The sequence below is a fragment of the Numida meleagris genome, chromosome 2, assembly GCF_002078875.1.
Source record: "Numida meleagris isolate 19003 breed g44 Domestic line chromosome 2, NumMel1.0, whole genome shotgun sequence".
Classification (NCBI taxonomy): Eukaryota; Metazoa; Chordata; class Aves; order Galliformes; family Numididae; genus Numida; species Numida meleagris.
The window spans coordinates 43,666,334-43,688,838 of NC_034410.1; the positions used below are offsets into that span (position 1 = coordinate 43,666,334).

A 22,505-nucleotide genomic window follows, 5' to 3' on the forward strand; every position below is an offset into this window, starting at 1 on the left:
TAGCACAACTTGCTAGAATAAAGCTCATCTTTACTTAAGTGCTATATTCAGCATGCCTTTAACCTAATTTAAGTACAGACACACAAATTTCAATTTGAATTAAATGTCCATCCCAGGCATGCTTTCAGCGAGAGCTCACAGACAAATGGGACAAGTTACAAGAATTTGTCAGTCACTAAATCAAGCCTTCTGACTTACCGTTTTGCTGACAGTTATTTCCCAACACAATTCTGGTTTTAGCCATCCTATCTCAAAACTCAAACGAATTAAATCAAAAATTTTGAACAAAACTATCCATACTACCTTGAAAGTATAATGGCACACAAAGTGGGAAAAATTTAACTAATGTGTAACAACATACTCGCTTATAGAATCAAGTATGATATTTGAAAATAATTTTAAGAAGTGTTATTTCTAATTTTTAAGCAAATATCCTCCTCATTCTCTCTGCAATTTCTAAATATAGTAAACTAAGTCTGAATGTCTTGCATTTTGAGAAAATAAACCTCTTCATATTTTTTCCTCTTAGAAAATAATAATAATAATTAATAAAAATAATTTTTTCCTCTTAGAACCACAATACAATTTAAGTTATAATTCAAACAGCTTCTAAATTTCAAATTATTTAATTTGTCAATGGGATTCAGCCAATTACCCTGCAACTATTTAATTTGTTGCCAGACTTACAGTCAAGTGATGGGTTCTCAACAAGGCAGGATGCAGTGTTATTGCTTCAAATGTTGATAAAGTACTCTTAATCAGTTCTTCCGATGCAGCTGGACCTATTGGTAAAAACCATTACATTTCTTTAAAAAATGCAACACTTCTGCAATGCCTAAATATAAAAGTGCAAGTAATATCATGGGTTAACTTACCTATTGCTCCATCCAAATTTGTTTCTCCTGAATCTATCGATCTGATAAAATTCTACAGAAAAAATCATTTATTTCAAAACACGTCAGAAACAAGAATTAAGAGGCATAATCACTGAATAATTACAAAATGAAATTTAAGGGATTGAGTAAATACAGAATATTGATGCATCTACAGTTCTCATGATAATTTAGATATGAAAGACAAAATGTTCATAATCTGGCAATTATAAAATAATTTTGCAAGTCTTTAATGCTGCTGGACAATTAAACATAGAGTACAGTAAGGATCATTACTTTGACTAATGCCAAGAATGACAGCATTTCCAGCTAAATAGGCAGTAATTAAATGTCTTACTGTATTGTTAACAGAAAACTGTACTTTCTAAAAAGCCTTTGAACTACCTTGGATATGCCTATGCTAAAATAACTCACTAAAAACACCAAAGATTCTCCTGGAAAATGCAATTTTCTGTTATTTGTACATCTTTTTGATCTCCATGCCTGCTATTCCTACTATGGAGACACTTGCACACATGAGTACATAGAAAAAGACACAGCCTTCTACTAAATATCATCTAAATAAATTAGGAGCAATGAAGTATTAAAAATCTTAGATAAGTAAATACTGTACAAGTACACCTGCTATTCTTTTGCCTTTTAACCTTGATTTCATTCTCTTTCTTCTACTTTTATACACAGCTGTCTATTTAACAGGAGACACAAAAGACATATTAATGACTCTTGCTAGAAAAAGAAGAAATACCAGCCAATAATTACTTATGCAGTATTTAACATACAGTGAATGTATCACGTGGATACATGATAATACAATGGATAATATTTTCCAATTTTCAATGTGCAAACATATCTCTGTACTTGTATGTGATGTAAAAGATTAAGAAAACGATCATTCTGAAACACTGATTTCATATCACATTATCAATTAAAACTTTGTTGTTACATATTAGAACAGCAGAAATGCCTACATGGGTTACTTTTCCTCTGTATGTAAGAGACATCTAAAGGATGTCTCTGATAAGAAATTCTGATAGAAGTTAACTGCATATTTCATAATATAAAAGTATCTCAGAAGAAGTCATAAAAACAATTGCTTCTATAAAATAGCAGGTGTTTTATCTTCCTAATCATCTGAAGAAAATTATCTGCTGTAATCTAATTAATTTGTTTTGGAAGAGAGCAAATTATTTTATTTTGTTTGCTCATTTAAGATCATTTCTCTTACAACTATAGTGTCACGACCAATCTGGAAAAATCAACACATTTGGTGCATAGACTGTTTCAGCTACTTTTGCTTATTTTCTTTATTTTCTATTACAAAATTAAGAACAAGAAGAAGGTGCATTTATATGCCATCTGTTGGTTTTTTTGAGCAATGGAGGGGAACTGTGTGTATTCTATGACAACCAAGTCTGCCCTGTGCATTCCACTGGGAGCCTACTATTAGCTGTGCCTTTGGGGCAGAGCAAGTCTTCTCCGTGTCTTTCTATTTACAGCTGAAAACATGAAAGGACTGTCCCAACTCCTTCTCAATTTCTTTTCATGGGAGCACTGAGAATTACAGTGATGATAGAAATAACTTCAAAGCAACAAGAAAAAAGATATTTCTCAGTGAACAACAGTTACAGGAAAATCAATACTTTTTTTCCCTTCCAAATACCAAGTAGACATCTTTCCGCTCCTAATCATTTCTCATTGTAATGAGTAAGATTTTGGAATAAATTAGGAAAAAAAAAACTTGAAGGGCTAGCTTGCTCAAGACTTAGAGGCCTCAAATAAAGCACAGTACGTTGAAAAAGTACAAGCTGAGGACTGAATGTTCTTTTATGGATGTCAGTGGGAATTCTGGTAAACAAAATTCCAGAGTAGACTGTTCCCCAGTAGAATGGATAGTTACTCTTTCAGAATTAATTACATAGTTATATAAAATAGACTCTGATTTCATATATGTTTTTCAGTTGTATTACTTCCCCACAATTTTTAATGCATAAATTCAAATAGTATATTTAAGTTCCCGAATTGCCTAGCTCGATGGAGACAAGACATAGGAAACAGTCAGTCAAGTAATTTTCTTCTTGATCTGAGAGGAAAGCTGTAGTAACATAATTAGCCTTATTTCCTTAGTCGGTAGTTCAAGCAATTTGAAGAAACGTCAAAAGAAAATGTATGTTGTGCTTGGTTTACTGTACCAATACTGTTGACAAAAGAATTTCACCTCCTAAAAGGGTGATGCAAAATCATTAATAAGTCTACTTGCTATTTACAAGTGCTTGAGGGAGATAAAAGATTTTCTAGTTCAGTTTCTACTTATTTTTGTTTTATTCTACTGCAAATTTTTCTACAAAAACTTTCTCACTGATCATGAGTTCTAACTTAAACCCATATTTTCTTGGAATCAAAGTCAGAGAAATAGAAGTGAATACGAACAGTAAAATTTTACTTAGCTGTTTGTGGTGAAGCATTTTTTCTGCATGCAATTGTGGAAGTTAGTACATAGCTGTCATTTAAGAACATGTGTACTTAAAAGCTTTTTTTTTTTTTTTTTTTTTTAACTCCGATAGGCAACTTTAGAAATTGGCTATTTTCCTCATTCAGCAGAAACAACTGCTTTATACACAGAAATTACATTACAATTGTACTACTTCATTTTAACTGTACTATCTTATGGGACAGTTAAAAGTTCATTTTCCATCACTAACATCATAAATAGTTTATATATATGTTACAAGACTAATATCTCTGTAGCTTGTAATACTCAGCTTTTCATCAACTAAATAAAATAAGTGTAAAAGTACTGGCAACTTTAATTTATGTCTCATTTCTAGTGATGGTTTCAGCAAAATTTCTGGAAATAATATTGTGTGCAATTCAGAGGTAATTCTACTGTAAAATAAAGCACACAGGAAACTTTCAGTATATTATGTCAGAGATGTAGAGAGTATATTTGAGCACCAGACAGCATATTTTCCATTCAACTCAATAGATTACTAAAGAAAACATTTTCTGACAATATACGTAGCTTTTAATAGAATAGAAGAAAGTAGAACAGAAGAGTTCAGTTGTAAGGGACCTGCAAAGATCATTGAGTCCAACTGCCTGACCACTTTTGGGCTAACCAAAACCTAAAGGCACATTACTGAGGGGATTGTCCAGCTGTCTCATGAGCACTGACAGGCACAGTGCACCAGCCACCTCTGCAGGAAGCCTGTTCCAGTGCCTGACCACTCTCAGAGGACAGAAATGTTTATAATATCCAGTCTGAGCCTCCCCTGGTGTAGCGCTGTGTCATTCCTGCACATCCTGCTATTGGTTTGAAGTGGCAGAGCCAGCACATCTCTCTGCTTCCCCTTCACACACAACTACAGAGAGCACTGAGCTCACCTCTCAGCCTTCTCCAGACTGTGCAACCCAAGTGCTGTCAGCCCCTCCTCAGAGGATACACTTTCCAGCTCCGACACCAGCTTTGTCACTCTCCTCTGGATTTGTTCAAGTACTTTAACATCTTTCTTATACTGTGGAGCTCAGAACTGTACACAAGATGCAAGGTGAGACTGCATCAGTGCTAAATACAGTGGGAGTATCACCTGTTTTTGCCAGCTGGTTGTGCTGTGTTTAACGCACCCCAAAATGCTGCTTGCCATCTTGGCTGCCAGGGCACACTGCTAGCTCCTGCTGAACCTGCTGTCACCAGCACCCCAGGTCCCTTTCTGCTGAGCATCTCGTCTCCCAGTCTAAACCTGTGTCTGGCATCGCTCTCTCTCAGATGCAGAACCCAGCATTTAACTTCATTGAATGTCATGCCATTGAAGATTGCTGAAAATCAAAACTAAACAAATGTATTCACAATAAAGATGTCTCGCCAATGTATAAATGTAATGTAATTACTTTGCATTAAAATAATTCCCAAAATTGTATGCAAATTTATTTTTTGCAAACACCATTTAATTTAGATGGTTATACTCACAAGTAAGGTCCCATAGTTGAAAAGAAACTCCTCTGTGACTATCCGAGGACGAAATACCTATTTGAATTTAGTAAAAAAGTTAGAGTAACCACATATCTTATGACCAGAGAAAGTAAAAGATATTTCATAGTCATGTTGAAAAAGAAGGAAAAATACGCATTTGCTTTCATCATTAGAGTTATCCCACAATGCGCAAAAACAAGGTTACATTTTTAACACTGCTACTTAGCTGAAATACTTGTCAATATAATCATACATTAAGATATATTTGATCCATACTGATCCTAATCAGCAGAAGTTAGATTTCTGGAAATTGAAAGAGTTTGGGAAAAAGAAACTACCTGGGATGTCACAAGATGAAGCACTACAGGCATCATGGGAAGGCACATCTTCAGCTGTTTGGCCTGAACTGTTGATGGGTGTTTGCGTCCAGAGACACTAGTTAAGGTACTGAGAATGTCACCTACAGAAAACAACATTTCAGACTAATCTAACATAATTGGTTTACTCAACAGCAAATGACATATAAAGCATTTCTGTTGCAGTATCCTCTTTGCCATCCCATCTTCTCCCTCCTGATGAAATTTGTGCTCATGTGCATGATGATAAAATCAGGCTGATCCAACACTTTTATTTCCTATTTAGTTTTCACCCAGGTCAACCTCCTGCTCCAGCTACAGGGACAGGCACATAAAGGCTACCTCTGGCAAACTGCTGAGGCTAGAAATACGAGGCAGGAGTAGAAACAAAGGTGAAATTACTCCCCTCAGCAACGTGGACTTTTACTGGCTTATGGTGATTACATAAGCATGGAATTCCGCTGTTGAAATGCTATCAGTGCAATTTAATTCCAGTGAAATCAAAGGCAAAATTCTCACAACTTCCAGTTGACCAAGAGCTTCACCTAAGTCAGTGACATAATGCATCTTTTTCCTGCAGCAATAGTACTACCAGAAGAAAGAAACAAGCAACCTCCACCACTTCCTAAAAAGCCCTCAATTAGCTGTGGACTCATAAACACAGGTTTAACAATGCTGTAAGTTACCTAAAGCAAGAGAACTTTTCATTTTCTCATAGAAAGAGTTAGGAGCAGGTTAGTGACAGGAGTTGGTCCATAACAAAACACAGACACTACAATAAGGGAACAAAACTCTAATTTCAATATTGAAAATTGGAGTTTAAGCTTCAGAGGAGACATATAAAATCATGCTCAATTTGTGTTACATTATTGTTTTAGAAATCCAAGACTACTTCTGCATGGAATAAAGAACAGGAAAAAAAAGTACATCACAGAGTTTACTCACACTTAAAAATAACAATGCTTTTCTTCTGGTTCCCTGGAGTTTAATTTTCAACATAAGCAACCAAATTTGGTTGTAACAATACTTAGCCCTAAAGATTTGAATCATTCTATAATGTACCGCTCATAAAAGTGTTGTCTAAAACACTCTAAATGTGTAAAACAAAATATTGTTGTTTCACAAACGCATTCTTTAATGACTTACAAAACTGTAATTAACAGATATCTCTGTGTTTACCAATAATCACTGAACACTCCACTCTCTCTGTTTTAAGGTCTATATATTCACCAGATTCATCAGTTTCGATAAACAGATATAGCTAATTTAATTCTTAGTTTGATGTAAGCAATTTACATTTATCTTCCAGCAATTTACATTTATCTTCTAGCAATAGGTTAAATATTACAAATACCAAAATAAAATTACTCTCTTACCTACAACAACTGAAAACTTGAAAAAAAATTATCCACAAGATTATCATTTTATTTATTTCAATGCATCTTTAATGGCAATTTCTACAACTTGTCAACCTATTTGGTTTATAGCTACATCTGCTGGAAGAAGATGGAATCAGTAAGAAGCTCAAATAAATGCATATTAAGAACTAACTAGGATTAATTCTAAATCAACAGTTAAACTGCTTTTAACTGTTCCACTTCACAGATCTTGTCATTTTTCTTTGGAGATCATAATTTTTATCTCCTCAAGCAGAACAGAATCCTTCATGATACTCTCAAAAATAGAAAGCAAAAGCCTTTGACATATATGGACAGATAATAAAAACAATGAAAACACAAATCTAGACTGAAAAGGCAATTTTAATATAAAATTAAGCTTGAGATATCAATTTTCCAAACAATCAAAGAATGCATTAAGTTTCTATATCAATACTACAAAAAATAAAAAGCAAAAAAAAAAGCAGCAGAACCCTTTTTAAAGAAACAGACGCATTCTTTTTTAGTAATAGCAGTAACTACATAGTTGACATATCACGTTTTCAGGTTCTGAGACTTGCAAATCCTACAATATACTCAACATATGAACCTGATACTTCATTCAAATCAGCTGTTTGCAACAGGGCAAAAAATTGCATTGTCATAGCAAGTAGTTTCTTTTAAAATAGCAACATGACTTTTGCAGTTTTACCATTACATTTTCAATATTCTAGCAGTAATGTAGAGAATGAAAAATAAATCACCCATCATCTCACAGGAAAATAAATGTATGCTATTTTTCCCCCACTGTTTAACGACAAGCCATACACATTCAGGGTTGGCTTAGCTCCATTTCACTTTTTCAAGACTCAGTATTCCTTCCTCGTCTTGCTATTTATCTTTCTTTCTTTGTTCTGTGGTAGATCTCACCCACCAGAATTTTTAATAATAATTTTAATGCCTATGATTCAGACTACCCACATCAATCTCATATTTTGTCCTTCTTTCCTTCCTTTTCTCTTCTTCCTTCCTTTCCCTTCTTTCCTTCTCTTCATCCTTTCCACGGAAATTTTCCGTAAAAATTCCCTGAAGCGGATACTCAGTATATTACATTTAAGTTTCTAACACATACTCACAGATATGCTGTTACATCTCTCCTTGCCCTGTACTTTACAAAGCAAGTTTGCTTTTAGGTTTTCCAATCATTGGAATATCTTTAGAACATTGATAAAAGTTCTTGCACAGTTGGGCCCCTTTCCTGAGTTGAATCTTACATTCAAGACTCCAGTACAAAATGTCTGATCGTGACAAAACTAAGGAACTTCACGAAGTTGACAACATCCAAACTTCATATAATCAGAAAACACAACCTTTCCATCTGTATATGTATAGGGAGATATCTAAGTATTTCTCAAGGGAGTAAGTAAAGATAAGATTAGTTCAGTTAACCAGCTCAGCTTACCTAGAATCCCTGGCAGCTCCCGTACAATGTGATGGATGAGAAGATCCAGGCATTTTGACAGGTATTCATTGCCGCTTTGCTGCTCTTTTCCTGCTGTGGTCTTTCTGCTGTCTCTTTCAATATACATCACAAGCCTACGTTTAAGCACGTGCAAAATGTTACCTCTCATAATACCAAAATGATACTATATCTGTAAAATACTACTGCAGCATGCATTTCTAGTACTTGTGGTTATAATCAAGATAATACATTTGTGATAATTCAATCATTTTGTTGAAATTTCAGGGTTTCCCCTTCAAATAGATAAAATTTTAAGATAAAATGATTGTGTAGAGGAACAACAGGAAAAAAAAGCTACTGTAAATGCAGCTTTACTAATTTAAATGAAGATATGATACTAATATAGGGAGTGAATCAATTAGATGTAGAAATTCACTTTATTTTGAAACATATGACCAACATACACAGTACAAGCTGAGACTAAAGACAACCTTTCCCAACATGTAAATTATTCTGGCTCTTAGGATTCTTAAGTCAACGTAACAAGTGATCAATCTGTCAGTCAAGAAAAATCATTCAAAATTAATCATAAAATAGCCTACTCACATTTTAGCATTACTGAGAATAGCTATAAAGAAAGAGATAAAAAAAAAAAGAGATAGAAAAGTCTAACTAGCATTATACCTTCCTCTGGAAACATGATTTTCCAGATTTCTAAAGACAAAACCCAAAGCTTACATTCTAACTGACAAATGCTGTAAAATTATGCTGTTCTGCAGGATGACACTTTACGTAGTAAACTATGGTAACCAATTTATTAGCCATTGGCTAACTTACAAGAGATTGCTTTAATAATACACCTATAACAGAATGCTTCAGGCAATATTTTAAAATACTCATTTGAATAGACAGAAGGGCCAGATTTTCCTTTAGGGGCCTAATATTGACATCTCTGTTTCATACTCAAACTCCCAGGGGGGTTGGCACACAGAACCATCAGTCACTGGTGACTGAAAGCCATGCTCTGGAGTTTAAGAATGTATTTTAGTATTATCATTTTTCTTACACACTCTTCTTACAATCAATGCTAATCTTAATTAACCTGCCACAGGTGTATACAACAAAACTGAAGGATCAGTAATACAAATTTTTATGCTAGAAAGTGTATGTTTCCATTGTAGACATCATTCACTCAACTAAGTAAAAGTTACTCGAGAATGCATTTTGCAGGATCAGGCTTCAAAACAATGACCAGTTGCTCACCTTATCCTTCCTCAACTGTGCTACAAAGATGAAGATAGAGAGAAATCACAAGACCCATTCAGTAACACTTTCAGCTGCGCTTCCCATAGACTATGGGGACATCTTCGACATTTTAATACAACTTCCAGAGATGGCAAGATTACAATGGTTTCTCATTTGTGTGGTCGATGAGAACTACTTAAAAATCTGACAATGCTTTAAACAAAATTTTTCTTTCAAATGCCTTACATTTTTATATATATATACATATATAAAAGAATGTTTTAAATTACAACAGTAGAAAGGACACTAGCCTTTCCAAACAACTAAGTATTTTACACAAAAACTGTTTATGTAAATTCATGTGGTTTCTTTTTGTTGTCTTCCCTATCACAAAATTGTCTTTCATGAGGATTTTCTAAAAACATGCACACTGATTTTTCCCTGACAGTACTGTTCAAATAAATGCTGTCTGAGAAAATTGTACAAATTCATATATAGTCATGGAACATTTTTGTCTTTATTTTCCTTCAACAAGTCCCTCAGTCCTTTGCAGAAAATCAGTTATTTTTACTGCCTGAATAGTCTTAGTGTTCTGTCTAATGGGCAAAATCAGGCCTATGGAAATATTACACTTTTTTGATATATTCAGACCACATGTTTGACAAGCACCCAGCAATGCATGACGAAGATACACAGGTGTTACTAAATTAAGTTTCGTATCATTAAGACCGATTGCTTTATCACATTCAAACCCACCCCACAACATACACGTGAAGTATGTATGCATACTGAAAAATTTCCTTATATTGGCTATCTTTTTCATAATCAGATCATATAATCTGAAGAAATAAAAATCATGTTATGGTTATTAGCTGCAAATGCTAAAGACAAGCCAGTAAGTATAAATTACATGCATTGTACTACATAATCTTTATAATTCTCAAATATCTTTATAAAATGATTTGAGTATATAGAATCATTGAATGGTTTGGGTTGGAAGGGACCTTTAAGATCATCTAGTTCCAACCCCCTGCTATAGGCTGGGACACCTCCCTCTAGACCAGGTTGCTCAAAGCCCCATTCAGCCTGGCCTTGAATGCTTCTAGGGAGGGGGCATCCACAACCTTGCTGGGCAACCTGTTCCAGTGTCTCACCAGCCTCACAGTAAAGAATGTCTTCCCAATATCTAGTCTAAATCTACCCTGTTCCAGTTTAAAGCCACCTCCCCTTGTCCTGTTGCTACCTGCCCTTATAAAGAGCTCCTCCCCAAAGTTCCTCCCATATAAAACACTTTCAATAGTTAACCATGTTCTTTCTACTGTACTAGAAATTTTAAATTTATTAGTATTAATTTCTCTTACAGAACTGGAGATATTTATCTAAAATACAGTGTTGAATTACTATTAATAAAAATTAAAGAATATCCATTATCTCGGCTGGGCTTAAGAAAAATTCTTCCAGAGTTCAGGATATCACAAAAGTAGCTATCCCCACACAAAATAGCTCATTTTTCCTCTCTCATCCTACTGTAATCATCTTGCATTCTAGATATAAGATAAATGTTTTAGTCTAGATCATCTGCCCTGCGGAGATACACTGATTGTTGAAGAGAAGTTGTGAAGAAATCACAACAAATGAAGAATAGGAGTTTATGTGTTCAGTAAAGCTGCTATAAGGCTTACCCTGTTGTTTTAGCTAGTATGTTACATAATGTTTTGGTCTCTAATCTGCTCTGCCTGGAGCATCACAAAACAGCAGCACAGAATTCACAACACAACAGCCCAAACTTACAACACATTTTCTTCAGAGATGCTGCTCAGTGGAAAGCATCCTTAATTTAAAAAAAAAAAAAAAAGAAAGAAAGAAAGGAAGAAAAGAAAGAATAAATTGCCACTAAAATGTATTGAAGTTCCTCTCCTTCACGTAACACCTTAGGTATAGATAAATAAATATTAACAGTCAGTACAGAACAATGGTTAGACATTCCTCCAAATATGTCTCAGCCGTATGTGCTAGAAGAAGCACATAAAATCATCATACATTCTACACTATCCAGAACACATCATTTGATAAAGCATTTTTACAAGTACAAGATGCACAACAGCGCTTGTAATCAGCGCTTACTCTCTACAATCTACAAAATTTGGCATTTCTACAGATACGTATGTGAGTGGAGGGGTATAAAATGACAGCACTCCAAAAGATGTCCCCTCACAATGGTTTGATGGTATAACTCACCTGCTCCTTATAAATCCAGCCCTCTGACTCCACATACACATCTTAATTCTTCTCAGAAAGCAATATAAGATATAGGGAAATTATATTTGCTGTCAACAGACTATAGCTACCCACAAGACTCATCCTTTTTTACTTTCAGTTTCAAATCCACTTTATTCCAATCCCATAAACACTGGGTCTACACTGTATTTCACTGTTACAAATACTCAATAAAATTTCTTTCAACTTATTTCTCCAATCATCTCAAAAACACGGTGGCAATTTATATTCTAACAATCTCATTTCCTCTCATCTTATATGAGAGTACTATTGTGCAAAAAATTCCAATAACTATTCCACTGTGAATCGAATTGAATTGAAAAGCATCCATTTCCTGCAAAGCATTTTAAAACATAGGAACAAATAAAATATTTCATGCAAAAGTCACAGGAATTCAGTGATTGTTCTGCAGATCACGTCAACAACATAAACAGTCATGAAACTTTATTCTACTTTCAATGTACCTATACTGAAGAGACTACAGGTTATATCACATCCTAAGACGAGGATGGTACATGACAGACCTTTTTATTTTGCATTCCCACCACAGCAACAACTCACTGGTACAGTATTTGCCCCACCCAAAACAAAACCTGTTCCGTGCTTATCCTAACGGGGACCACCAGTTACTTTTAAAGACTCTCCTTGTAAGCCAAAGTGGCCTCCCCTTGTAAGTAATCATCACCTGACAACAAAAGACAAAACAGAAAACTTTTTTCTTGATATTCTTAGAAACAAAAAGATCTGCATTGCACAGAAGATAGTTCATAAAACACTGACTCCAAAATACACGGTTGGACTTGATGATCTTGAAGGTCTTTTCCTACTTGAGCAATTCTATGATTCTATACAACATATTGAAAGCGACTTAGACACAACTTTGAAGCACTGCAACTCTAACCATAAATTCCATTATCACCTTACCTTGCTTGACAGCTGAGTAGCAACATTTCCCTGCTATTTATTAAAACTTGCAATAAGACCAGAAATGCTTTCGCTCGTATAAAAGTTGAAGGACTTTCAAGTAAACGAATAACTGTAGTCACAAATTCCTTGGTGGGAATAAACACAAAAAAATTATTATTATCTTATGTAAAATGGTTACTTGCATTATATTTTATCACTGTATACATTTTAAATGCCAAATTTTCATTTGTGTTCTGTATTAGCATGTCTCTTTTCACTCCATTCCCGTAGCAAATAAAATCCATACAACACAACTAAATAAATTTTGTCCAAAATAGACAGGCCAAGTGAAAAGCTGCTCTGTTCAACTTCACACATGCCACAGCAAGAAAACACTATCTGTTCTACTGAGTCCAAAATGGACTACCAAGCATTAAAAAATATCTTATATTCATCCTTAAGACGAGATATTTTAACATACTTATCTCTAAGACTGACGGATTTTCAGAATATATATACACTTCAGCACCAATAAGACAAAATGTTTACCTATTAATTCCCAAACATGCAGAAAGATAAAACACCACCTTCGATGGATATAATCATGGCTACATCAGATCATAAACGATGCAGCAGATGCTCCAAATAGATGGTAATACTTGGTAGATAGTTTGTACCTTGTCCATCTGTACTTACCTAAATTAGTTTTATTTTAGGTTCATTAACTAAAGACCACCTTTTCAAGGAACAACTCAAATTAGACTTGCAAATCAAGAAAAAGGATAAACCAAATGCAGTAAAGAGCCAATACTTTCCTAATCCACTGATCGTTCCCCATTCTTATGATCAAGTCAATTCATAAAAGCCTAAGGTTCTTGCTAAATCCTTCCCTCCAAATGAAAGAAGCATTTTAAAACTTTAACAAAGAGAATGAGGAAAAAAAAAAAAAGAATAACAATACACAAAATACTTCCTTCAAGAGGTAAGCAATAGTTAGCTGACTGGATTCTGAAATTACAGCTTTTTTCCTTCTCTCTATTTTGCCCTGAATATAAAAATGATTTTCCTTCTAGTTTCTGCAGTGCAAACTGACATCTGGAGAGATGTGCAATGCATGTGTACCGTCTCAACTTTCCGGGAAATAAAGCTGCTGAGAATCAGTGGCAGGAATAAAGAGGAATTCTCACACTATCACTAACAGCAGTAGGTGTTACGAATTGTAAAAAGGGTAAGATGAGGATCATTTATGGTTTGTCCAACAGTATATTACAACTCCTGAGGAGATGGAGGTGGGGAAAGAATACCATTTGGAGGATCTGAGAGGAATGGATCCTGAAGATATTCCCATGTTATTAGTCTCTGAGGAATGAAAATAGCCTCTACTGATATATACTCTCCTTCCTGGCAGGAAGACTGTTTGGGTTACACAGTAACTGCAGGATGCCTTATTTTGAAAACATAAACCCTACCTCTAACCTGTCTCTCTGATTCAGAATTAAAAACTGAGTCCAAGAAGATGAGAAAGCACCAACGGCCTCATCACCCAGAAACTATCTTCCAATAACGTACACATTTGAGCTGGATTCTCAAGAGTGATACCATGGAATAAAGCAGCCACCCAGTATATACACCGTCTCCCACAGTATTCTCCTGGAGAAACTGGCACCCTGTGGCTTGGACAGGTACACTCTTTGCTGGGTAAAGAGGTGGCTGGAGGGTCGGGCCCAGAGAGTGGTGGTGAATGGAGTTAAATCCAGCTGGCAACTGGTCACGAGTGGTGTTCCCCAGGGGTCGGTGCTGGGGCCTGTCCTCTTCAATATCTTTATTGATGACCTGGATGAGGGCATTGAGAGCACCCTCAGTAAGTTTGCAGATGACACCAAGCTGGCAGGAAGTGTCGAGCTGCCTGGGGGTAGAGAGGCCCTTCAGAGAGACCTGGACAGGCTGGATCTCTGGGCTGAAGCCAACGGGATGAGGTTCAACAAGACCAAGTGCCGGGTCCTGCACAACCCCAGGCAGCGCTACAGGCTTGGGGCAGAGTGGCTGGAAGGTTGTGTGGAGGAAACGGACTTGGGGGTATTGGTCGATGCTCGGCTGAGCATGAGCCAGCAGTGTGCCCAGGTGGCCAAGAAGGCCAATGGCATCCTGGCTTGTATCAGAAATAGTGTTGCCAGTAGGAGTAGGGAAGTCATTGTCCCTCTGTACTCAGCCCTAGTGAGGCCCCACCCCGAGTACTGTGTCCAGTTTTGGGCCCCTCACTGCAAAAAAGACATTGAGGCCCTGGAGCGTGTTCAGAGGAGGGCGACGAAGCTGGTGAGGGGTCTGGAGCACAGGCCTTATGAGGAGCGGCTGAGGGAGCTCGGATTGTTCAGTCTGGAGAAGAGGAGGCTCAGGGGGGACCTTATCGCTCTCTATAACTACCTGAAGGGAGGTTGTAGTGAGCTGGGGGGGGTCAGCCTCTTCTCTCTTGTAACTAGTGACAGGACGAGGGGGAATGGCCTCAAGTTGCACCAGGGGAGATTTAGGCTGGACATTAGGAAACACTATTTTCTGAAAGAGTGGTCAGGCGCTGGAATGGGCTGCCCAGGGAGGTGGTGGAGTCACCGTCCCGGGAGGTGTTCAAGAAACATTTAGATATAGCGTTGAGAGACATGGTTTAGTGGGGTAACTGGTGGTAGGTGGATGGTTGGACTAGGTGATCTTGTAGGTCTTTTCCAACATAGCTAATTCTATGATTCTATTCTATGATTCTATATAACTGCACATTGTATATAAAGTTTTAAATCCTGCTATGATGCACATTTAACATGCTAAGTGTTATTCAAACTCCCTCTTTTGCTGACAGAATAACTGAAAGGCAACTTCTTCCTCATAAAACTGAAAATCAAGACCAAATGTAGTTTGTTAGAGGCAGACTGCAACACTTCACTGGAAGAAAGAACATAAGTGTGAAATCCAGCCAATGAACCATCAGATTTTACTGTGATACTATTTAAACTTCGTCTTCAAAATGTAGATTGCCATCAATGCAAACAATAAGATGTTCCAGAAGAACAAGCTATTAATTATTCCACTAATTCTTTCTCATCTTTATGTCATTTAGTTTATAAATAGATAACATTCTTCAGTCTCATGGTTGATGAGACTGAACTGCATAAAGTTAATACTTTAAACAGTTCAATTGTTCATGGAGCAGGACTTGCAGCTCCTCCAGTGTGAATCTGCAGCAATAAGTTTTTTAAAACAATAAACAAATTAGAAGCAAAGGTTGAAATTTTGGTAAAGTGGTATTTTGGCTTTTTCTTTTTTGTAAGAAATAACCCAGAGCAACCGCAAAAAAAAAAAAAAAAAAAAGAGCTTTTACAATAATAAAGTCTCAGGCTTAGAATAACAGCATGTACAATGCAACACTGCCTGCTAACACAAATGGACCTGACAGACCAAGCACTGAGGCAACATGACATAAACACATGCATCTACAAGCCAAAACACAGCTGTAGTTCTATTCCTCACAGTTTGGAAAGCAAGAACATTCCATTTGCAGGGGGTGCAATTTTAATTGACACAGTCAATTAAACTGTTGTTATATCAAACTTATCCAACTTACTTAAGAATGCTCTAATGATCTGTCTTAAGAAACGAATGTGACATTTTGTAATTTACTTTTTTGCCTGGTCTGAGGACTGCCAAACAGCAACAGTTTATCCAAAGAAAATCTGCAGCACAACTTTGCTGACCTGCAGAACTCAAATCAGAAAAAGCAAAAATTGCTGAAATACGAACATATTAATTATGAATTGTTTCACTGTTACATTGTTCCTCCCTTGCTCACAACTGTTTGATGTATCCATGGAGACTCTGCAGGGTAAGGACACTGCTTTCATTACAAGTGAGCAACTCTACCACAACGAGATCATGATTTTACATTGGATATTCTTAGCATTCTTAAAGCAAATTTAAAATAAATCAAGAAAAGCAATTAACCATTTAAACTGGTTAAACAAGAGGAAAACAGACCATTATTTCGCTATACAAGAAACTCCGAAGATGCTATAGCAAGTATTTGATGCTTTCTAGAATATTTTCAAATTTGCTTCTTATGAACTGCAAATATCTCCGTAACATTATAAATTAAGAGTTATATGGAAAAAAAAAATACAGCAATAAAAAATAATTCAGAGCTTTAAACACTTCCACAAGGCCTGAATCTGTTAGCTTTCACCATTTCATGTCCTGAAGGGCTGTATAAAAGAACCAGGAAGAGGATACCCTCTGATCTTAAGGACTCACATTGCTGAATAATGAGGGCATGGTTTACACAAGAGGTGACTGGTACCACTAGCACACACACTCAAGAACCACCACAAAAACAGAGATGGTAGCTGACTCATGTCTTTTGGTCAAGACAGCACCCAAAACATGCTGGCCATGTAGGTAGATCCAACATGCAGGCTGGCGACTTCCCAGCAGGAGCATGTCAGTCAGCTTTGTGCAGACTTATCAAAATGTCAATTGTTTTTCATTCATTCAAGGGTGATACTTGACAGCCAGATTAATTTTCTTTTTTATCTACTGTTATAGTGTTCAAAGATGTTTGATTCTAAGTTCTTCTTCCACATTTTACTTTAAAAACATCATTTCATACTATTACTGTTTTTGTTGTTGTTTTGTTTTCAAAACATGAAAGTATAATAGAAGATAACTGCATCAGAGAGGGATAAAAAAAAAAAACTAAACCTTTTAAGCCACTGTAGTTCTCCAAAGATTTATATTGGCACAGATGTCTACAGAACAGCATTTCTCCTTTCTATTCTCCTAGTTTTTATTTTGTAAACTATTTCATTCCGTTCTCAAAGGGAGTCAAAAATAAAGGCAGGCTTAAGGCTTGCAAGCTAAGGGGGTTTCCAGATAAAATACACAGAGTTAAATGACTTCCATCTTGAATTTGTATATTTAAACATAATTTAATATGTTGGTTTGCAGTTCTATTAAAAATTACCCTCCGTAAACACTGAGGTCTTTCTATTTCTTACGGTACAGTACACAAGAATTCAACAAAAGATAAAATACTTGGGAGACTGACACTGGCCACTTGCTTTTTCTCTTCCTCTTCTTTCATTAGGATGCATGTGTGCGTCACACACAAAGAATATTGAAAAGTGTCGACTTGGTGTAGCCATATGCTTGTTACACACTGAATTCTTTCCCTGAATGTTCAAGTGAATGCTCTTTGAACATGCTTCTCTCAATAGATCACCAATGTGCAATAAGGTGTTTGAAACTGTGGCATGACAGGACAATTTGCCACCTGTTAATGCTGTTGTAAGTGGAATCTGCGGAAAGCTCAAGGCCAGCTGATAGGCATTTACACAGAGCACATTGACAACTCTGACATGAAACTAAATGACTTTCAGGAAGAGAATGAGTAATTTCAGGCTGCAAGAAGAGATGAGTGGAAGACTATATTATTTCCTCATTTAAATATTGTTGTTAAAACCATATATAGAGAAACTAAACCAATGCGTTTCAAGTAAAGTCTAATGCATTTTTCAGTCAAGATGAGTATCAGGTTACAGCACATACAAAAACATCAGCTCCTCTCTTTAATTTTTTTACTCTTTGAGTAGAGATGAATTGATTTTGTTTGTGAATTGTGCAGATGTACTGACAAAAATTAAACATTATTTCCCTAAACATGGAATATTTTGGTGATGAATTAGAAAGCTTTCGATCATCTTGAGAGAAGAACATACTAAAAGCAGCTCTGCAGAGAAGGAGTTAGAGGTGCTGGTAGATGAAATACTTAACATGAACTGGCTATGTGTTCTTGCAGTCCAGAAAGCCAGAAGTATCCTTCAAAAGCAGTGTGCCAAGCAAGGTGACAGAGGGGATTGTCCGCCTCTGCTCCACTCCCATGAGGCCCCACCTGCAGCACTGCATTCAGCTCTGGGCCCAAGTACATGTAGCAGTTGGAGCAGGTTCAGAGAAGGCCATAAGGATCCTCAGAGGACTGGAACACCTCTCCAATGAAGAGGGGCTGAGAGAGGCGTGGTTGTTGAGCCTGGAGAAGGCTCCAGGGAGACCTGACAGCAGCCTATCAGTACCCAAAGGGGCCTACAGTAAAGGTGCAGACAGACTCTTCGTCAGGGAATGTAGTGACACGACAATGGGTAATAGCTTTAAACCGAAAAGGATAGGTTTAGGTTAAATATGAAGTAGAAACTCTTTTTTATGAGAGAACAGTGGTGAGGCACAGGCACAGGCTGCCAGAGAAGCTGTGGATGCCCCCTCCCTGGAGGTATTCAAGGCCAGGTTAGATAAGGCTCTCAGCAGCCTGATCACATGGGAGGTGCCCCTGCACACAGCATCTACACAGATCTGTAAGGTCCCTTCAAACCCAAACCTGATTTCTGCAAGACATTTTGCTTACGAATTGGTCAAAGTCCTTTAAAGAGAGAACAAAGTATAGCTTTAGATTCATTTAGGACACTCATTATCTCTTTTAAATGTTTAAGAGTGCAATGTCCAGGTAGTTATCTTTATTTCTTCATGTTTTTCTTTAGGACCATAAAAAACCCGGTTTTACAGTCATACTAGAGTTTTCTAGTATGTTTTAGTATTTAGATTGAATCCTAGCTGCAGTAGGAATATATATATATATCCATTAGTATCAGCTCTTAAGGATCTGAGAATAAGAAACATTATACACCTCATTATTTGTATTTTCAACAAACAAATATAAAAATAACACATAATCTATATTACATGAGCAGGTAGTAATTTTCTGTAAGTACTAATTTTTGAAGGACATTATTGAGCCCTCTTTTTTTTCCTCTAACAAAATGCTAAATTCACAGATCCTAATTTTGAGAAAATGGAGATCAGTTCCTAATTTTCTGTTATTCAGGTACTTAGCTGTTACTGAGCTGAACATTTTGAAAACACAAAAGCACTACGTAACAATTCGAAGGACCAAGATGATGGAAAAGGCATTACAAAAGAGGTGGAAGGACCAGCACAATAGCAAGCTGCTACAAAGGAAGGGAAGTAGATTGCTCACCCATATCAGAAGATTCTGGGTCCGCAGGGAAATGCTTCAACCAAGGAGGGATCTCCAGAAAGAGATCCTTCCTCAGTGGCAGTCAGCCCTTAAATGAGGGCTAAGAGGGGGTGGAGACAGGTCACACAGTGAATTGCCTTCACCTGTGCTCCCAGGGCTGACTGGGTCTTTCCTCCAGGTGCTCAATCACTGGCTCAGGCCATGACTCAGCAGTTCCCAGACACACCACCAGAAGGAATTTTTTTTTAACTTTCCATTAGTAAATTTCCATGCCATTGAATACTATTAATCTGAAATCAAACCTTTTCTTGCATCAGCCTCTGGAGATGAATTCCACATGACAACATTGCAGAAAACATGGTGAGCACATTCTGCTGAATTTTGCATATTCCAGTTACCAAGGAATTTAGTACAGCTGTTAATCCCACCTTCTCAATGACACTCTGGAAAGCACTGGGTGAATAACGAGTAATTCTGCATAAGGCCTACAAAAGCAAAACAGAAATACTGTTTTTTAATAGAGTTTTTAATAAAGAATGCACACCATTTCAGTCATAAGATAAACATAAGCAAACAAAAACCAGTAGTGTTCAGTGTTCTGTTCAATTCGGGAGTGTTTAGTGTACACTAACTTAGCTATTTCCTAACAAAAACTATCAAATTACCTCCAAGGTGGATTAGCCTTCAACTCAAGGTTTCTTTTAGCTTTTAATGCTTCAGGGAGTGCAACCTTCATGACACTGTAACTGCTTTTGCTGTATCCAGATGAGGAAAACATGACTCTTCAGACACTTAAAATAGTTTTGTTTTCTTTGGCTTGAATGTAGTGTTAGGATAAGGAAACAGATTATTTGATTCATGTGAAAATCTGAATTAGATTTAAGCAACTTTATTCTGAAAGAAGTAGTCAATATCATCATTTCTTTGCTCTCTCCTAACCAGCTATATTTAGAAATTGCTTCTAACTCAGTGCCCATTCAGTAGTGAGCTCTCATTTCAGAGGAGGAAAAAGAAAAAAAGGAAGGAACAAAAAAGACCAACCTAAAACATGTCTTTAAACAAGCACTTTATTGATGCCATTCACCTACTCAGTACCCACACCTTCTTGTCCTTTTTGGTCCTACAATAATATTGATTACAGCTTTTTCCTTTTTTCCTCCCTTTTCTTTCCTTAAAACATAGGCATTCAGTCTGTTTAAGTACAGCAATGTCTGTTTCCCCAGGGATACAATTCAATCATTCATCTCTAGTCTGAGCTCTCAAAATAAGCAGGCCCAAGGAATAATGCATCCTCAGGGTTAACATTACCATGAATTGTTGAGGCCTACAGACAAACTTTGTCAAAGCAAAAAGGACAAAGTTGTTACACTAACATGGTGTTTGCAGAGTTACCAGTGCCTGAGCTCCCTGCTACAGACCTAGTCAAAAAAGGGGTAGCCACAGCCACAAGGGCATTAGAAACATCCAGGCAAACCTTGCAGAGACATGGCTGTCTTCTAGGACTGTTTTGCAGCTTCAGAGACAGCAGGAAAGCTCCATCCCTCTAACAGCAAAGGGGAGAAACTTTCAACTCCTGTTATCATTGAGCGCTCTGTTGAATGATTGAAATGAACGTTTCAGCAGAAAAGCAGATTGAGCTTTATGGGGAATAGAAGACAAATTCTCATAAACCACTTAAGTAGATCTGCATTTTGAGAAAACAGATGAGACAGGTGAAAAAAAGCAGTTGGACAAGGATCTGGAAATTATGAGAACATGTAAGAGTAGAGGAGATCCCACATCATCCTCTGTCAGAAGCAGCCTTTGAACAAGACATGATCACAGCGATAGAAAGGCATTTGTAGAGCCTCTCTTAGAATGAACTATTCCACCTTTGGTCTCCATCCAGTCTTAGCACTGCAGTTTTTCTCCCAGCAGCCACAACCCCAACAATATTTGTGCCTTATCCATTGCTTCCCGGTCTTATACAATATATAGCATCTGGGTAACATTCATCCTCTCAGGATGCACTCTATGCGTCCCAAATTTGAGAATGAATGCTTTAATGCATCTGTGGTCGCTAAGTCTCAAAAAGAAACTATTCAACATCAATTATTTAAGAAAACAATTTCGTTGAGCTCTCCCATTTTCTTTTTCCACGTAAGTGGCTTATGTTTCAAGTAGTTACTTCTCCAGCAGAAGCTATTTCTTAAGATTAATAATTATTTAAAAAAATGAGAATAACTTTCCATATACTAGAAAAAAATCTTGCTGCTGAGCTTGTCAGAATGTCATTTAGGCATCTTACTGAATTATTTCTATTCTGAGTCCAGCAAAACAAAGATATAGTTAAATATAATAGCAAAACTAAGGCAGGCTGGACTACCCCAAAGTGAGCAAAAATACCGAAGCAATCTCCATTTGCACCTCTGGCAGGTAGGACAGCACAAAGTGTCATTTCTTGATGATAGTGGCTGAGGACTGAAAGTCGTCCTGATATATTTTTGTTGCTGATTGAAATAATTATTAAGTAAAATCCCATATTGCCTTACTGCTGATATACTTCATAGACAATGTGCTAGCTCCAGGTAAAGATACAGCACACATGTTTCTTAACATAAGTGTTTTTTTTATAGTGAATAAACATGTCAGTCAAGAATACATTCTTCAGGAGAGATTTAAACAAGGCAGAATGATACCATGATAAAACATAATAGGACACATTATCAATATGCAGAATAAATAATGCCTACATATCTGCGGCAACGATATGCCACAATGCTATTTAATGAAGGCAGAAAATATATAGTATGATATAACCTGAGAATATATTAGTATGCTACTCCAAAAAAATTTATGTTATTTAAATCTCTATAAACTTCAACCGGTGTAAGACCTACCTGTGCTAGATTTCAATATCAGTTGGTTATCTGAGTGTTTTCCAAAGTTAAGATTACATGCTCAAACAACTCAACAGTATTAGT

The 22,505-nt window shown here is 36.6% G+C and overlaps 1 protein-coding gene across 11 annotated transcripts in view; it reads right to left on the reverse strand.

The window, feature by feature from the left end:
• ULK4 (unc-51 like kinase 4) overlaps positions 1–22,505 on the reverse strand; it is a 221,747-nt gene that overhangs the window by 151,304 nt on the left and 47,938 nt on the right. For all 11 annotated transcript variants that reach the window (XR_002436196.1, XM_021389306.1, XM_021389301.1 and 8 more), the window contains exons 21-27: positions 19,845–20,027; positions 12,501–12,628; positions 8,055–8,188; positions 5,199–5,320; positions 4,858–4,914; positions 876–927; positions 688–782 (exon numbers count right to left, since the gene is read on the reverse strand). Coding sequence is in view for 10 of the 11 variants with exons in the window: in XM_021389306.1 (XP_021244981.1) it covers positions 688–782; positions 876–927; positions 4,858–4,914; positions 5,199–5,320; positions 8,055–8,188; positions 12,501–12,628; positions 19,845–20,027 (771 nt within the window). In the remaining variant the exon portion in view is untranslated. The remainder of the gene's footprint in view (positions 1–687; positions 783–875; positions 928–4,857; positions 4,915–5,198; positions 5,321–8,054; positions 8,189–12,500; positions 12,629–19,844; positions 20,028–22,505) is intronic.